Here is a 19,015-nt window from a genome sequence, read left to right on the forward strand (position 1 = left end):
AGGAGTTTCTAGTTGGTTTGGGTTTGGTACAACGTACAGAGATGAGCCATGTGTCCCAAACCGAATAAAACTACCAGAATAACATCAGAATAAGACAAATAATTTGTAAAGAATGTGTTCAGAAGTAGGCCTAGTTCAAAACCTCCAAATGAAATTCATAATATTACTGTGTGTGGCATAAAATAAAAAGGCACCGAGTGTGGAAACATTTGTCTCGACTATTTTAATGTTCTTTTGCATCACTGCTTTTGAACTTTATCCAGATCTCTTAATTAACAGTGTCATTTGGCGGTGTGTGGTCACACATCAACTAAAAGTCCACAGTGTGGAATAGTGTGTGAATTGGGCCCAGGGTGGGTAATTATCAGGTTGTCTATCAATCAACTGACAACCTCATCTCCAGCTATTTTTTTTACCCTTTACCTTCCATGACAGAAAGTTCCATGTTTACACGATGATTTTGATTTTGTTTTCTTACTTCATCTGTTATCCATGTTCAATACAAGAACAGGAGATTATGTCAAGGTTCGTCTGTCTTCAGCTTTCCACCGATCAAGTGAAAATGGTTAATAGTTGAAATGGAGCACGCTCGCAGATAGAGTGGCAGCCGGTTAGTCGCTTTAATACACGGAGACAGTTTCAGGGCAATAACAGCCTCTGCCAACGAAAGAGCAGCGGTGGAGGAGACAGCCTAGTTTTCCACTCTGGCAAAAACACTGAGGGTTTAATTAGCGCTTTGTCTATTTTTCTCAGGCCAAGCTAATTCTAACCTTTTAGCCTGTGCGATAACCTAGAACCGCTCTGCCTTAACCCTCTGAGTATCCCCCGACAGATGGAGAAGTCGGGCGTAGAGAGAGACAACAGCAGGTGACAACCACAGCAGCTCACAGAGACGCTGCCACATGCTTCACAAGGTGTGTTTTGCATAAGTTAAGTGGACAACCAACCCTTGTCTGGACTGGTCTGGAGTAGAGCCTGAAATCAATCGATCTAATAATATGCACGTTTAAGACAGTAGAGTGATACCTGTTTTTTTGGGGCACGTCACCCTCATCCTCTGGGTGTGCAAGTTAATTGGGATGAACTCCAAAGACTTCTGGGCTTTGCAGCAGCTTGGCTTGAATGAACGACCTGAAAAGAAAAGAAAAAAAAAATGTCACACTGTCAGAAGGCTTAATTGGGAAGGTTATCTCATTAGTATTTAGTGGAACATAAAATGACTATGAAAGCTTCTGTCATTATAAAGAGCTTTTCATTTTCAACTTTACATGTTTTTTTTTCCCTTCATCACTTCATGTAATTATGGATAAAGGAAGAAATCTGCAAAGATCAGGTGACAAATTGATCAACTGTTCTCTTTGATATACCACTGAAAAGAAAAGAAATTTAGAGCTACAAAATGGGAATTCATACAACGTCAAATTAAAATAAATTTCAATTAGAAGTTGTAGACTTAGATTCAACTCTGCCATCCAAGACTGAATTGCTTTCACGCGAGGTAAAACTGCACAGCTGTGCTTCGCCGGACATCATGGATTATGTTTAATAAATACCTGCGCATGATTATTTAGCTCACATCTATATGCAGTATATCAGATAAGAAATGTATCAATTAGAGATTAACAAGCTCTAAAGTAAAGCTAATTTTCAATCGTGTGCTTATAATATCCTCTAATGTGCAGCGTAATCCTTTAAGCAAGGGGGGTTTTATGGCCTTTACAGTCACTACTTTGTTCAAAATGTCCAATTAAATTTTTCTACCAAACAACACTCTTTAAAGGCTTAAAGTTAAGCTTAAAATCGGGCTCCATGTTGGCTGTTCAAACCTCAAATATGTAAATAGGATGAGCCTTTTTAAGATGGGCTAAGCTTTCAAGAACAATCAAACAGCAGAAGCCATTTCAGAAGTGTTGTGATGTTTGCCTTTAGAGGCAGCGCACTGAAAATCAAGGTAATCAGAGCCGGTACAGAGGAACCAAGAGGAGAACAAACATTATGATATCACAAAGTTCTCTAATCTAATTTGGCATCAAAACTTTTAATTACGAAGTCTTTGAGCTCTCTGTGTAAGACGTTAAACGTTAAACACGGCTGTAGTGTAGGTTTTCCAACCTGTGCTGTGTGTGAAAATGGATTTTGCCGTAGAGGTCATAGTGTGCCTCATTGTTCCAAACACAACTGATGTAAATGAGCTTCACATAAGTGTGTGAATAAGTAACTACATGGTGCTCGAATCGGTGCATCTGCTCATTTCCACTGCAGATTAATTCATGCTTTTATAACCAACTGTTGTATTAGACCGAACAGATGTTCCTATCCTGTATTTTTTATTTTTTTCAATGTTACAGCATCTTGTCTGCAACTACCCTGTCTTTCTAATAATTACAAAAATTGCAAATAACGTATCAGCGTTACCAACATTATACCCTACAGTGTGACATCACAAGTGTAATCTGCAGGTCTTTTGTTGCAGTTAGTCCTCCTGACACAGGACTGGTACTACCTTGGCACCGCTGGCAATTTGTATTAATAATAATAATAATAATAATTTGTAATAATTGTTTTTCTGTGATCTGTTCTGTGCTAACTGTGTTTGTAATAAAAGAAAATTAGAAATGACATAGCCAGTTATGGTACCATGCTTCTCCAAACATAGAGGTCCTGTAATAATACTAGTCCCCTGTGAATCAGCATTAAAAATGTGATTTTTGGTGCGTGTGGTTTCCTTTTTCCAGCCTCTTGTCTGTGTAAAGCAGTTAATTAGAGTGTAATTTATAGTACCGCAGCACTTTGACGACATAGTTTCAACGCAGGAGGCTATGCCATCAAAAAAGCCTTTATGCCAGTGACTTTTTCCGTATTGTTATGTAATTACACCACTGAAATACAGGGGCCAATTTCACTCCGAACTTCACACAATGGCGAGTAGAAGTGAGCGGCAGGAGGTTGGATTTGAAGTTAATAAACGTGGATCGACAGTTCCACTTAAAACTCTGCAGCGCAGAACATAGAGAAGACCTCTGAGTCACATGAGCAACGAAACGCATTTCGGACTAATTTCTGCAGACGTGTGCGTGACGTCAAGGCGTAGCTCAGATCCCTACGGCGCCAACGTGCCGTGGTACAATGAATTACACTTCAGGAGGACGTCGCTGCATAGCATGGAGACCGACACAGAACAAAACCAGCACAAGAGCAGAAGACAAAGATATGTTGTCAACAATGATTCATCTCTTATAAGTCAGTTAATCTCCAAATAGAGGGAATAGCAAATTTATAATGATGTGTTTTACTAATATATACAGTATATGAGCAGCTCTTCTGTCTGACCTGTCCCGTAATTCTTCTTCATATGAACTAAACTACACACAGTCTGTCTCCTCCTGTCCATTAATTAATCCCGAGGCACCAGTCGGAGCCACAGTACAACAGAGGGTCTTTGTTGACACAGAATCTAAATGAGAAAAACTGCCACCGATTTTTAACATCATTTGGCAGGTAGACCAAATGTGAGAACAGATCCACTGAAACTCAATTACAGCATATAATGCTGAAACCGCTGACCCAGTCACGCTGAAATGTGTTACCTCAGAAATGGACAGCATAAATGACTCAGCTGGAGCTGACAGCGACACGGTCGGGGTTTTTTTTTTTTTTTTGCTGTTGTTGTTGTGTTTTTTTCAAGGACTGAAAATCAATCATTTCTTCACACTTCTCACTGCTGCTATTTATCATAGTGCAAATGTAAACAGATGCCTTTTCAAACCACTGAATTTATATCCACCTCGTTAAATACAGTCAATAGCATAATCCCCGTATCTAGCAGAATGATCCATCTAGAATATTAAATGCCTTCCTGTTTCTGGTACCAGATTAACATTTAGACATAGGGTACATACAAAAAATAAAAATAATAATTCATAGGGTACCATGATTACCTTATTGCTATCAGCACATCTAATGTTGTTTAGATGTCGACAGGTTCCTGTGCCCAGGGATGTGGCCATTAGTGAGGTGAGGTTATACTTCCACAGACACACATTGTGCTAAATACTAATATCAGCATGAAAACATTCTTATGGTTTGTAATATTACCCATGGCTCAACATCTTAGCTTTCTCCTGCTAAATATACAACCGTACACAATCATAAAAGTGCAGTAGGGATGGAAGGGAATCTCATTAGTGTTTAGCCGAAAACCAAAGAATCGGGCCATTGAAATAGAAATTTTGACCTGACCTGAATTTTCAAGCACCTCACGAAATAATGAAAAACTGAACAGAAAAAAAAAAAAAAAAGTCAATTCCATTATGGCGTTAGAGAGTTAAAGTTAAGAGAGCACCGAAGTCATTAGGCCTGTCAAGATCAGTTTCAGTTGATTAATACTACAGTAAAAACACAGCAACAGAGCCGTGTCGCTAAGTGGCTAAAAACTGGAAATATATTCTGGCAGATAAAGCCGGTCTCCTCGGTGGAGCTGTTTCCAAAGGGTAACATTCAAGTCGCCGTCCGTGCTGAGCGGGGTCTCACTGTCAGCTGTGGAGCTCTGGGGACCGGGCTAATCGAGCTAGCGACCGTTGTAGGTTGGATAAATTAGCCATATCAGATGGCCCATCTGTTTGCCCAGGTGGGTTGGCTATGTGACAGAAGAAGGGCTGGATGCCAACAGCGCTGACCGGCGTCTAGCCCCCCACCCCCGTATCTTCTCCTAATCTTTCCTGTCATTTCTTTGCTCTTCACCACTCTTCTGTCATCTTTCTATTCCTTCAGAAGAAGAGCAAACCGATATTTTATGCTTTCAGAAACTTGCGCCTGGTTGCCTGAGGACAGGCTGCAAAAAAAAAAGGTAAGATCACAAACAAGCAACGAGCCTTAAAAAAAACAGCGGCTTGTAAGTGAGGTCTGTCAGATCAGTGCAGGTCTGTTTAAACATGCTAAGAGTTTCATCTTCAAGGTCCTGTGGCAATGAGAGCACAGCAGGTTTCAGTTACATCACGTTTTACGTACAGGGGAGAGGATTGGACACATGCTGTGTGAGCAGTGGCATCAGATCAGACTGAGTGTGTGTAAATTGGACAAGTGAGTCATACCTGACATTCCTTCGAACCGATTTATGCCCATTAACATTTTGGTCGTTATTTTTTACTCGGCTAAATGGAAAAAGTCTGCGTGTGTGTGTGCACTCCACGGCTGAACATCTTTACCTGGAGGCAGCACAGATCGCACAGATGACTGAATGTCAGCTATGAGCTATCATGTCCGCCTCTCTTACTCTCTGTTCAATAAAGAGGCAGCCACACAGATTGTTCTGCAGGGAAATGAAGCATCTGATATGCTCACTGAGGTCAATGTATCATTAAACCTGGACTAAATTTAAGGGCCGGGAGGAATTTCCGGACCTGATCGGCTCATCAAAAATCTACTTCTCAGCCATGAAATGCACAGACCACCGATTCGTATAAGAGTCCTCCTGACGCGGCGCTGACCTTCAGTTATACTCGCACGAGAGCTCCTCCACTTAATATAAACGCACAAATAATCCCATTTAAGAGCAGCAATCCTCAAAGCCATGCGCAAACCTGCCGAAGCTAATTATTTTAAAAACATAATTAAAAATGTAGGCTACGCTAAGTCTATCCTGTGGGAGCAATTTTATCTCCCTCACTCTCTCATCATTTAAAAACCTCAGGATTACTATTAGAATATGACAGAAATTTGTGCTCGCGCGCTTAGAAAAATTTGCCCCGACGTCGCGCTTACACGTGAACATTTTGAAAAGGCGATTCAGTGAATGTTCTTAACGTGTGTGTGTGCGTGTGCGTCCAGGACGACGAGGCCCGACCACAGGCTTTATTTTATGAACTTCCTTCCTGAGAAACGGTGGCTCCGTCCTCATATTTGTCACCGCGTGTTTATCTCGGTTATTATGTTTTCATTCCCCGCCCGGCCTGTCTTTGCTCACCCACTTAAAGTCCTCCACAGCCTGTCTCTTTTCGTCTGCTCTCTCAACCTTTTTACGTCATATTAGTTATCAATAATTAATCTGCAGCGGCTCGCCCAGCCAGTTTGTTTAACAATGCCTGTCATCCTGTTGCGTTAATGCAGGACTGGATTAGAAGATCGCGAGGTGGGAGGGGGACTTTTCGCCGCATCCGGGCCATGCGGCGTGCAGGGACTTGTCAGGGACCTTGATGACCAGCAGCATATTATCCATTCAACTCAACCCCACCCCCCCTCTCCCCACCTACACGGCCACCTCTCCGAGTCCAGACAGGCAGCACGGAGGCTTTAGCTGTCTTTATTTCTCATCAGCCGGGCAAAGCGACAAGCCACAGACACAAATATCTCATTATAGGGATAAAAGTAGATCAGTGTAAAATTAATCACCGGCCATCTTGTTGTGCAGGGCGAGCTAAAATATGCGCAGGGAGAAGTCTGGAGTCCGTGGTCAGCCCGTGGTCAGACTTTTATTACCATTCGTTTAATGAAATTAGTCGACGGCAGCGGCGCATATGCACGACGAACACCTAGCAGCTGTTGTGTTTGCATAATCAAATGAGCAAACGAGACCATCTGTACATAGGGACAACTTCTACAACGGCACATGCACGTCGTAGCATGCGTAGTGCGAGTTACCTGTTTCCTAACACCTCCTCATTACTGCTATTCTGTGGGATGATTGATGTTCGGTGCTTCCTCGTTTAATGTCAGTGCAGATTTAAAAAAAAAAAACAAAAAAAACAAACAAAACAAAACAGACTAATTACGTCTCATGTTCACATTAGAGCTAGCTGGGCAGATTCGTTTTATTATGTAAAGCAGCTGCAAAACGTGTGAAACAAATATTTGCATACTAAAAAGAGCGCTGAATATTTGAGCAAAAAATGAAGCGAAAAGCAAGACTCCTGTTTTTTTTGTTTTTTTTTTTTCACACAGTGCAGATTTTAGGCAGGTTTTATGTTCACTGCTCACAAAAAAGAAAAAAAAAAAAACAGACCAGCTCATGGGCTCATTCGTTTCAGCTCCTGCTCCTGCTGAAAACTCTGTTGCCATGGAAATCCTTTGACAGCAACTTCTCACGAAGCTCCCCACTGACACAAAATCACCCAGTCTCGAACTCAAAGTTGTCCTTTCTTCTTGGACCTCACCTCACAGGTCTTGAGCCACAGTTTATGACATCCACGCAGGGACAGGTTGGACTCGATGACAGACGTACTACACCCCACACCTTCGGTTAACCCGGTCGTGCCTCCGTATTTGAGGAGCACGCGTCACAGTCGGAGACCCGTTTTCACCACTACAAACTTTTTAGGTTTTTAGATGCAAACAAACCACTTTCAGTTTACTCCTGCCAGAAGGATTAACGCATAGGTCTTCAACAGGGGGTCCGTGACCCCTAGGGGGTCCGTGGAGGTGCTGCAGAGGGGTCGCAAAAAGACATTTTTATATTATCTTTTTTAATTCTCCCCCACAAATTTAAAGAGAACCTAATCAGTCCTCAGGTGAAGTCCCATGTATATATGTATGTTTATAAACATACATATATACATGGGACTTCACAAACAAATATAATATTTGAACCTGTGCATTATTTGAATAGCTTAATATTGAATGCAAAATGGTAATAATTATGTGTATTTATCAATAGCACCAGGACCCCTGGATTAACAGATTCATTAGATATGCAGTGCATTCTGCAAATCATGTGTACCGCCAGTGTACTTCTACCACCATTGAAACAAAGGTATTCAAGGACATTTCATAACCAAGTGTGTGTACGATTTGTCGGGTATGAATGTAAAATTCAAAAGCGGGTGCAGTCGTACCTGTAATCTTGTCCAGCTCAGCCAAAGTCTCCTGATAGGAGCTGATGATTCCTCCATATCGGGTCATCACCTCCTTCCTCAGGTTGTCCCAGTGCGGGGAGAGCTCGCCTAGCTCCCTCAGATCCTGGACCCTGCAGATAAAACACATGTCTCTGATGAGCCCTGCAGTTTTAAACAGATAATCAGAATCAATTCCACATATAGCAGCACGCTCGCTGACATAACACAACCCAATTCAAAGGAGGAAGGTGCTGAGTAACGCTCTAAATGCATGTCCAAGCTTTTGTGACTCTTTTCAAATTATCTACGCTTTCCGGCCACGGTACAAAAATGATTAACAATCCTGGTAAAACACAGACGCTGGGCTTGCCCACACTAAATCAGACACACTCGCACACACTCGCGCTGCGTCCTGAAAGCATCCTGTGCCGGGCCAGATAAACACATTTGTGAACCCTAGGCAAGTAGATGATGCCCACTTATCCACTGTGCCCTATCAATTTCCTCCCCTGGTCCTACCATTCTTCAACCATTACATGTATAACAAACTGATCCTCTCTCTACTTGTGTCACCAGAGCAGGCAGTTAACTGCAGCCCGCAAGGCCAAAATCACCCATGCTTCTTCTTTAGGAAAGAAAAAAAAAAAAAACTGGAGCTGTGTGCGTGAGTGTGTGCGCTTCTGTGTGTAGCAGCTGATTTCCAAAAAGGAAGTGCAGTCTCTTTCATCGGCTTTTCATTTGCATTTGAAAGGCGACGGACAGATATCATTCAAAAACCAGCCCTTCAGCAACCAAAGAAGAGTAAATTGCAGTGACATTATAGAAATTAGAGGTTGAGGGCGGTTTTACATACTATTCAAGGTAACAAATGCACCGTCATACGTTTTGCTTTCATGATAATGAGCCCAGTTTTCAGTGATTACACCTCATACATGTTACATGAAAGGGTACAACGCCGTATATAAATGCTTGTTGGTTCGACTCATTATTAAGAAAGGTTATAATTTCATGAATGCAGAGCGCAGTCATTGTTGTTGAGATACAAAACCCGCAGCATTAGGTGCAGATGGATGTGGACTATGTCCTTTTTTCTTCCATCTGAGCAAGTTATTTTTAAATTACTTTGAAGTATTTCAAAACGCTAGAGCGTGATAAAAAAGATGCCAGAGAGAAAGAAAGATGGCGAGAGGAGAGGAAATTTCATGTGACAAAAAGTCAAGGTCAAACAATGTTCGACTAAACCAAAACATTGTTAAGGATCCATCTAGTGCGAGGTCTGTGATTTATCCACAGTAATGAGGACATTGCTTCGGGAAAGATATGTAATCTAATGTAACACTGTAGATACTAAACACGTCCAATCCTGTCAAAAAACATTTAGGCACATGTTAAAATTCTCATCACACAAAACCATCAAGAGAAAGTCCAACTGGTCCTAAATGTGACCGTGTGACTGCAGCCATGTGCAGGTCAGTCTCACAAAGGCCTGCACAGTTATGATTCATAGCTGATGTCACAGCTGCTATATATAAAGCATATGGGGTTAAAAAGCACTCTGAGATATCATTTGAGGGTACTCAAATCAAAACTGAAGGAAAAGTGGATGAATTACTAACATTTTATACACGGGCGATCAAACGTGATTGGTTATATCGACTTTGCGTAAGTGTCCAGATACACGTGGGCCTAAATGTACCTGCCACCAGTGTAACAAGGAACAATCTCCAGTGTGAGGAAGCAGTACAAGGAGTCCAGTAACAGATGGTCTGAACCCCACAGAGCCCTGATCTCGACATCACAGAGTCCCTCTGAGAGTACATGAAGACGCAGAAGACACTGTCGCTTCTAAACATTGCCTGTCTCTCTGGAAGCTCGGAACAATCTCCTTGCCAAGTACCTTGAAACACTGTGTGCCTAGAGAATTGGTGCCATTACAAAGTCAGAAGGAAGTCACACCAAATGTTGATTCAATCAGCAGCCTTTACTTTCAGGGCCTCGTCCTATAATGGTTTAACTGAACATGTCGGCCTAAGGAACGAGAAACTGCCTGCACAGAACTTCCAAAGCAGATCCCAGGCCAGTCAGCGGCCTTGTCTAAAATGATCTACCCCGGAAGCATGCTAGCAGTAAGTGAGATAAAATAGTTTGCATTTTCTTAAATGTGCATGAACTTGTGCTTTAATTATGCACCATGCATGTGTACCAGCTCACCGTATAAGAAATGAAGGATGCAGATTTTACCCCAGCTAAAAAAAAACACAAAAAACAAACTGGCTGTAGATCACATAGAAAACATCTAGTGTGCTTCCTGGGTTCTTAACAGACCTGGAGTTTGAAACAATCTCTAGGCAGAGAGGCATCAGCATGCTGGGTAACTCAGCCAACACGCTCTGCAGGTGATCCTCAGTAAGTTGCTTATGGCATGGGAAGATACACAGATCACTTCCTGAACTACATTCCAGATTATCATGAGGAAAGGAAACTAATGGGCATTTCGTCCCAGATCAGTGATGAATATACAAAAGAGTACAACAGAACCAATGATTAGCATTTTTGCAAAAAATGTGCCAAAAAAAAAAAAAAAATCTATCATCAGTTTGACAAGGAGAACTACTAAGATCAAAAAACAGCCACTCCTCCTTCGCTGATTCACATGGCTTTAGGGATCTACGAGCTGATATCGAGACTCATGTGGCGTTAAGACGACTGTGAGGTAGATTTTGCGACCTGGTGGGAACTGAGCGGGGCCACTCCACGTTTCTTGCTGATTCAATCAAACACATTGTTCCCAGTCCATCCACTTTGCCTCAAGTAGCTGTTAATACTATGAATTGGGCGCTTTAACTAATCAAGGGAGCGACCTTAGATTTCACAATTAAAATAGCAAATGTTACACGCCGCTTAATGGTCGAACCAGATGCAGTCTCATTCTCATCTTCTATAACCGCTTGTCTTCTGGAGGGTCGTGGAGGGGCTGGACCATTCACACACACACCTACGGCCAATTTAGAACCACCAATTAAGCTAATGAGCACGTCTTTGGATGAGCACCAGGAGAGAACCCACACAGACACAGCAAGAAGTTGTGAACCCAGAACTTTCCTTTTGTGAGCCATCGGTGCCAAACGCCCCCAAATGCAGCCAATCACAATAATGCATATCCTCAAACTGCACCACTCAAACACTGCTGTTTGCATCCCAGGGTCAAACCACACTATTGTCTCCTGACACCTCTGTTATTTCTCCTCTGCATTAGAGGTTAGACTGGATGATCCTTGTGGTAAATAACAGAATGTAAAAAATAATAGATGCACATGCTTGTCTGTTAAAGGTGATGGAGTGGTGATCAGGGAGATATCGTCTCCCCCCTTTAATCAACGCGCTATTGTCTAGAAAGAGCAAAGGTGTGAACAGACCAAGTAGAGGCTGATTGTACGTAAGAAAAAGAAAGGGTAATAGTGTCACACAACACATTTCTCTGGTGGAAATGGTGGAAAACGATGAATGTATTGTGCACGTCACTTTTAATATTATATTATTCATGTCTGTTGACATGAATAATATGTTGGTATAATGTTGGTTCCATAAGAACAATTCATCATTAAGAACATTAAATGATTTAGTTGGTTGTTCTCTCCAGACAATTAAAGGCCGCGTTGTGTTTGTTCCACTTGATGGACAAACCCTCTGTGACGTCACCTGCAAGATTCCTCAGCAGCAGTTTTGAAGCCCGATGTGGAGCGACTGTCAACATTTTAGATGTCTGACTCATCGAGCTAATTCAAGTGTGATCAAAGAGGTGGAGTGTGAGCGGAGCTGACGCTTCAGGGTGACACCGAGGCAGACAGCGAACAACCTGCGAGGGAACCATTTTAAGCCTTGATATATTTTAACTTATATTAAAATTCCCAAAGTACAGTCCAGCGCCAATGGGCAAATAAGGTACTAGGAGCAAAACATTATTATTATTCTTATTTTTTAACTGGCTGTAAACATTTCTGCTGTAATTTCTGGAGAGTGATTGCTTCCGGAAGACATAAAATTGACGCCTGATGAAGTGCAGATTTTAGCCACTTCCACGCTGACCCTAATGTTCGAGCCCTAGAGGTGCTGATTGCTGAGGACCAGTGTGCAGCATTAAGTGGCATCTAGCAGTGAGGCTGGACATCGAAGGAAAATAACAAAACCTCCCTCAACCCGCCAAGTGTTAACAACAATCCATATCACAAGTGGTCAGCTTCGAGTACGTGTGTTCACACCTAGCATTAACATGTGTCTCCGCATGCTAGTTATTTTAGAGACTTTCACCAACATCAGATTAGAACTCACTGCTTGTAGATGCTTCCAATTATAAACATATATAAGGTATTGTCGTGACAGAACAGTTTGTGGCTGGGAATGAAAGATTTCTGGTAATTAAGTTACATACAGACCCTGGTCAGCACTGACAAAACAGAAGCTCTACATGTATTTACTTTTCACACATCAACACGATCACATGGCCGATTAATCGCGTGAATAAATCAGATCATTTCAGCTTTGATCTTTTTATTATAGTTGTGTAGATATGGTTATGTGTTTTTCAGCTGCATTAATGACTCAGCTGCAAGAGGATTTCAGTGGAGGAGACCGAGTGTCCGTGTGGCCAATGTGTGTTCACACTACTGATGCACTGTGGCCACAAGCAGCCCAGACCACCACCACCACCAGTCAATCTAAAAATGTGTCCGCGGTGCGTGTATGATGTGTTCACACCTCTTCTTACAACTGTGCACTTGCGATTTGAAGCATTCAGGAGGTATATTAATAACAGGTCTAAACTTAGGCTGCATTTACACAGCAGAGAAGCAGACGTGAAAAGAAAACAACAGTAGACTAATGGGCGGACTGAAGATACTGATATTTAAGACAAATCTATAGAATGAAGATTCAGATGTTATTCTGACCGAGACACGATGAAGACTTTAGGAAATGAAACAATGGAAGCCAGTGGCACAGTGAGTTAAAATCAACTCAGACGGACGACCGGGACAATAGAATGAATTTCCTGAGGAGAAAAGATCTGTCATGCGGGCACCTTTATTTCATGGTGTGTTATAGAGCCTGTTCAATTTAATCACAGGCCTTTGTGTGTTGGGTCAATATGAGCCATGTGAGAGGGCTGGAAAGCAGAAGTTTGTTTCCCAGTGCCTTCAGTCTGAAGTCACTCCATCCAACCTGCAGAAACTGACTCTAAGAAAAACGAGTCAAGACGTCACGTGCAGGGATCTAAGACGAAAATGAGAAGGACGTACTTTATTTTCCACTACAGAGGAACCAGGCTGCGTTAATGAACGACACACGGGGGATGAGGGAAAAACCCAGGAGCCTCTGTGTTCACAGAGTTAGATTACAACACGAGTGCAGACATCAAAGCTGACAAATGGAAGGAAGATATACCCACGATTATCACGCAGTGCGAGAGCAAGCTAAGCCACCCACCATCGGCTGCCGGTAACGCACAACTTTGCAGCACTAACTGAATCATTAAAAACCCTGAGCTAGCAACACTGTGAGCTTGGCTGACAGAATCGGCTAAACGGAGAGGCGCCGTGGAGAAAGACAACATTTAAAGAGGATTATAGGAGAGGTGCTTAAGCGACCGAGCTGGAGATATGGTACACATGTCTGTTAATAAACAAGCGCTGTATAAGATGGTCATGGTTTGGAGTCGCTGAGCGTTCACGAGCTGTATTACACAGATAAGAGATTTCATAAATATTTCATAATTGTCCTCTATATTTAGATATTTATTTAGGCTTAGAGCTATCTATCTATCTATCTATCTATCTATCTATCTATCTATCTATCTATCTATCTATCTATCTATGGTTGCAGAACTGTAGTTGTATACATAGTGTACATCTGAACGTGAACGCGTCCTTGAACTTGTGTGATCCCATGCCCTCAGGTGCATGCGATGGTAACTGCTACTACAACTGTACGAGCAGGTTCATCTCAGTCACTGGCTGCGTCTACTCCCTGTATTAAAAACAATGTGAAAACTGTGTGTGTGTGTGTGTGTGTGTGTGTGTGAGTCGATGTATTCATCTGCGTGCTATGTATGAGAACGGGTTGCCACGGACAACAGGCCAGTTGAGGAATGATCTGTCTTGACAAACACTGGTCGAGCCTTAGGGAAGGAACTCTTTGATCTACTTACGGCTGCACACTCAGAGACTGGTGAAGCATCGCCTCTCACTGTTTTAACCTGTCCTCATTTTCCAACAGTATTATTTTAACTGTTGTGCTATTCCTGTTTCCGTTCGAGTCCTTATCCACGTTTTTCTGAACCCTTTTTAAGATCTGAACATCCGCCTGCGCATATAAAAAAAACAAACCCTTGCGGTGTTTGAATTACCGTAACTCACCGCTGGACAAAATTCAAAGTGTGGCTGAAGACTGGGAAGTTTTGTTTTTTGCTGGAAAAAAAGCTGCCTTTACAGTAATAATGACACAGCGATGCTGTCGGCTGCAGGTTGGGAAGCGACACAACACTGGTGAGACCCAGGAAGAGAGTTTTTTTCAATAGCACAAACCACTGTGAGTTATGGTAGATCAAATACCTCACGCTAACGTATCACAGGTAAAATTGTTTAGGCTTTAAAGGGTTAAGTGAGCTTATATTCCCAACCAGGAAGTGAACTGATGCGATGAGAAATGGAGCTGTGACTTACCTGCTCATGTCCTCCTGTATGTACAGTGAGAGCAGCTGCTTGGGGACGCTGAACGACAAAGTGCACTCCTCCATTTGTTCCCGCACAAGCATCCACTTGCTGTCCACCGTTTGAAATCTGTACACTTTGCATACTGGGTTGATGAACACTGCGAGAGGGAGACAAAGGGTTGGAAGTGAGAATGTGTCACATTCTCGTCAAGGAAACGATTTCGTTAAAGGGAAACGGAACATCTGAAGCAGCTCTGACAGCTGCCTGCTTCAAGGACGCCACAGAACAGACAGAAAGTCTTCAAAAGTCACATGAGGTATGAAGCACAAATTAAATTCTATAATCAATAACTGTGTCTGCCGCAGATAAGGCATTTCTCATCTTCCAAGGCCTTCTCTCTCTAACTCTCCGCTGACTGTGGCAGCACAACAGTGTACAGACCAAAACACAGAGACATCGTCCTGTTAATCTTTGCCTTATTATTTCCTCCATTTCCATTTTAATTGCTTATTTGTTGTACAACAGTGGGGAACAGTCAGTCGAATGAATTTGAAACTTTCCTTGCAAGCCCGCCGCCCAGCTCCTCCATTAGAATCGATTCGCATTCGGCATCATCTTATTCGTTTTTTTTTTTTTTTTGCAGAGAGTGGCTAATAGCGTCAATTGGAGCCTGGAAACGGAAAACAGCTCTAATGCTCTTATCTGCGTGCCAGCAGCAGAAGGCAAGAAAGCGGTGAGCCTTAAAGAGTGTTTACTACCACTTTTCGTTTGCAGCGCGGCAGTCAGAAAGAAAGTCGCCGGCTAAGTTGGAGCCGGAGCGCCCAAGGTGAAATGTGTTCGCAATCTCGCTCGCAACAGACAAACATGCACGGTACGACAATTCTTAAGTGGGAGCCCTACATCTGCTGCTACTGGCAGCGCACGCAGAAGAGCGGCCCCCCCATGTCAAACCCCTCACACCGCACCCTAACGCGGTTTGTCCTTTTTGTCAAAGTCGTCCGTCTGAGCGAAGCCATTAATTCTTGTGCCGCTGCATCATTTTGCCCTCTACTCTCAGAGTTTAGCGATGACCTTCAGTGCAGATGTTCCGATGTGGTGAAAGTATTCGTTTAGGATGCAATGTCAGGAAAAGTTGTTTCCAAAGTAAAATGTCTGCCACTGTTTGTAGTCATTTGAGGCGGCCGTGACACATCCGTGTCCTTCTCTGCTTTGCAACGGGACCCGTTGTTTATCTGAGACGTACCCGCGGCCCCGACATCGTTTCTCCCAACGTCAGTGAGTCACGAAGCGGCAACAGTGGAAATGTTCTTTATCACCCCGAACATGACAGGAAACAGTTTAGTTTGTTTATCTTCCCTAAAAGATTCACTGCTGTGACCGGTTGTTATAACTACCTTAAAAACTACAACTTGCACGCATCTGTGATCCATCTGTGGGATTTATGCCTTCAATGGGAACAACTGGTCTTGCAGCTAAGTGGCGCAGATGAGAAATAGCCCAGGAAAGCAGAGAAGAGCAAAGTGAACTGTGTCTGTTTCAAGGCCATAAACTAAATAAAGACTAGTGCTTTTATTGTATGAGAAACATGAAAACAAGCCGAGGGACCTAATTAGTTAATTAGTCAATTAGTCAATCGACATCTTAAGACATTTCCTTTGAATGAGCCTTTCTGTGAATTAGTGAAAAAGGCCATTAAGCTCAATTTGTCACATCCTAATTTGCGCGAATGAAAAACCACGTGCATGCAGACAACTGAGACCCTTTTGAGATCAACAACAGTGAGCAACACACACCACGGACAAGCCATCAGTATTATTTTCCTGCAGCGCCGAGGACGACGGTGGAAATAAATGACGATTAGGGCTGAGACTAGCTTGCGAATGACCCCTGAAAGGCTCCGTAATTGCATCTAAATGAAATGGGATACCCAGACGTTGCTGGTGCAGGGATTAGCGAAAGTGAAATGGGGAGCAAGGGACACATGGAGGGAAAGGGGGCGAAGACGGCGCCTTAATTGGAAGAGCGACAGTTGCTGACTTCCACCTCCGTCAGAGGAGCGGATTAACCCCTGAACTCCCCCCTGCCACCGCGCTAATCTGACCACCAATCCGTTTCCCTCCCCGACACCTCTTAAGAAAATGACTTCCCGAGACGCGACCGCGCGTGGGCTCCGCCATCTCCCCGTTTCTCCGCATGCTCATTTTGAAAAGGTAATAAAAGTGGAAGACTAAATTGCATTACTCAATCTGGCGGTATCTGCGGGGAGGGTATTGTTTTGACAGGCTGCAGATGTGCACCTGCAGACGCGGCTGCAGTTCACTAGTTAATCACAGTAGAAACAGTGAGCGACAACGACACCATAACAACGGGCGCGGGGAGCTGCCGAGAATCCGGATGAAAAGGGAAAACGAACGTGCGGAACAAATGGACGCGTCGGATAAAGAGATGGAACTTGATACGAAAATCTCCCGTGAGCACGGGCTGTGAAGTTTCAACACTGCAGGAGTTGTGACCTTTTCAAGTCCGTCCCTTTTCTGTCTACACGTCTTTCATTGTCTCACCACAGCTCTCTCCCTCTTTTTTTTTTTTTTTTCAAACCAACGACAGAGCTATCTCTCTGCCGCGCTGCCTCTAAATTAGTCTCACGCAGCTCAGGCGGCTTCTTTCCGTCGTCCTCGGCTGGGTCCACAATGAGCTGAGCAGGTTTACCTAATCGTCAGAAACTTCTCACTGCCGCCTGTCTGAAAACACCAAGACTCATCAAGAATCTCAGCAGGAAAAGCCGAAAAAAAAAAAGTCTGTAATCAAGCATGACACCTCAGAGACGCCTCAAATCTCATTAATGGAAAGGTTACTCAAGGGCAGTTTCGTGTTAATTAGATGCAGAAGGCACTTTAAGATAAAGATGTTACAGAATGTGTTAACCAGTGCTGCAGTGCATTAAATGCTTTGCAATGAAGTCCATAGGAATCGGAGAATGTCAAGCTTTCCTTTGAATCCATTACAGGGCGCAAGTTTCTTTTGCAAAAAAAAAAAAACTTCTTCTTTCTTTTTTCTTTCTTTTTTTTTTTAAGAAGTAGTAATAAGGGGAAATTGGAGAGCCTTTTGTTCCGGCCACATTATTCAGCAGTGAATGGTGAAATTACAAGTGCTCAGTGTGTGAATTATACCTGGTCCTGTCAGCGGGTTATTTTCTCTGTCGATACTGGAGTGATGCGCAGAATCGCAGACCAAGGGACACTGGAAAAGAAAGGAGGAAGTAAATAGAGACATCACTGCTTTGTTTTTGACACAGCGAGGATGGATTCATACAGATATAGATAAATAGCAGCTTGATATCCACGTGTCGTTTGACAGCAGATAAATACAGCTGTAGTTTGAGAATGAAAATCTGTGTTTGCCCCTCACAACCAAAGTAAAATTAGTGCGCAGTCTAACATCATGTGAAATAAATACAGATATATTTCAGGAATAGTTGAAAGTGTCATTTAGTTGAAAACAATGTCTTCTCCCAGCATGTGCGCGTGCGATGTTGGAGCAAACAGCGGCTGGCGCACCACTCTCTTTTCAGTTCCCATCTTAAAACAGAAAGCTTGAAATCTTTCCTGCAATCACAGAGGTCGCATCAGCGAAAGGGAAAACCCACTGAGACAGCACTGATTGGCTGCCATTTCCAACAACTCGCCATACAAGAGATTTCTCCTCTAATGGTAGATTTCAGATTACTACCAACTGGCAAACACAATAACTACACATTTACTAACACTTTATTTAGCGTGGCAGGTTTTTTGTCGTTTTTTTTTCAAACAGAAGTAAACAATGGCAGACCAACGCTTCCCCCCTCTGTGATTAATACAGCTATCAAGGCTCTGATTCTCGTTTCTCACTGTCTGTCTTATTGACACGCTTTGCGAGACGTCTTTTATCGTCTGTATCTGTAACTAGCCCGTTTCAGCGCCGCTGGTTGGAAACTCGACACCAGGCTGACAGTTTAATATTTCAGGCTGTCTCATCTTAAAGGGGGAATCTTGTAAAATGGTCTTAAACGTGCTCCTGATGGCGACACAAAGAAACAAGAGATATCAATATTAGTTTCTTAGATGCGACGTCGGTCGGTGGAATAATCTTCTCGTGACTTTCACCGCGCACGTAGACGCCGGCACCGCTTCATGTCAACATTTGGACAGAGAGAGGAACACACAGAGGTTTTCATTAAAAAGTTGACAATGTTTTGGCAGCAGGAATACAGCGTCGTGTTTGCGTTGCATTGTGGAGGCAGTCGTGAAAAGATGACGGTCATATTGTTCGTGCAAACATCAGCCGGGCTCGTATGCTGATTTCCATGACAGCATGTATTTCCTTGCATGCGCTACAAGGTAAGAAGAGAACAATTATTTAATTTATCTGGCCAATGTCATGTTTATATTCTAGGCTTGCAGGGATTTAAACTGTTATTTAAATTGTTGTTCTCTCTAAGCTGGC

The 19,015-nt window shown here is 42.9% G+C and overlaps 1 protein-coding gene across 6 annotated transcripts in view; it reads right to left on the reverse strand.

Annotated features, from left to right (window-relative positions):
• inpp4b (inositol polyphosphate-4-phosphatase type II B) overlaps positions 1-19,015 on the reverse strand; it is a 139,518-nt gene that overhangs the window by 39,895 nt on the left and 80,608 nt on the right. For all 6 annotated transcript variants that reach the window (XM_047577916.1, XM_047577915.1, XM_047577917.1 and 3 more), the window contains 4 exons: positions 17,704-17,773; positions 14,543-14,690; positions 7,827-7,957; positions 1,027-1,131 (listed from right to left, as the gene is read on the reverse strand). In XM_047577916.1, coding sequence (XP_047433872.1) covers positions 1,027-1,131; positions 7,827-7,957; positions 14,543-14,690; positions 17,704-17,773 — 454 coding nt within the window. The remainder of the gene's footprint in view (positions 1-1,026; positions 1,132-7,826; positions 7,958-14,542; positions 14,691-17,703; positions 17,774-19,015) is intronic.

The sequence above is a fragment of the Mugil cephalus genome, chromosome 2 (assembly GCF_022458985.1).
Source record: "Mugil cephalus isolate CIBA_MC_2020 chromosome 2, CIBA_Mcephalus_1.1, whole genome shotgun sequence".
Lineage (NCBI taxonomy): Eukaryota > Metazoa > Chordata > Actinopteri > Mugiliformes > Mugilidae > Mugil > Mugil cephalus.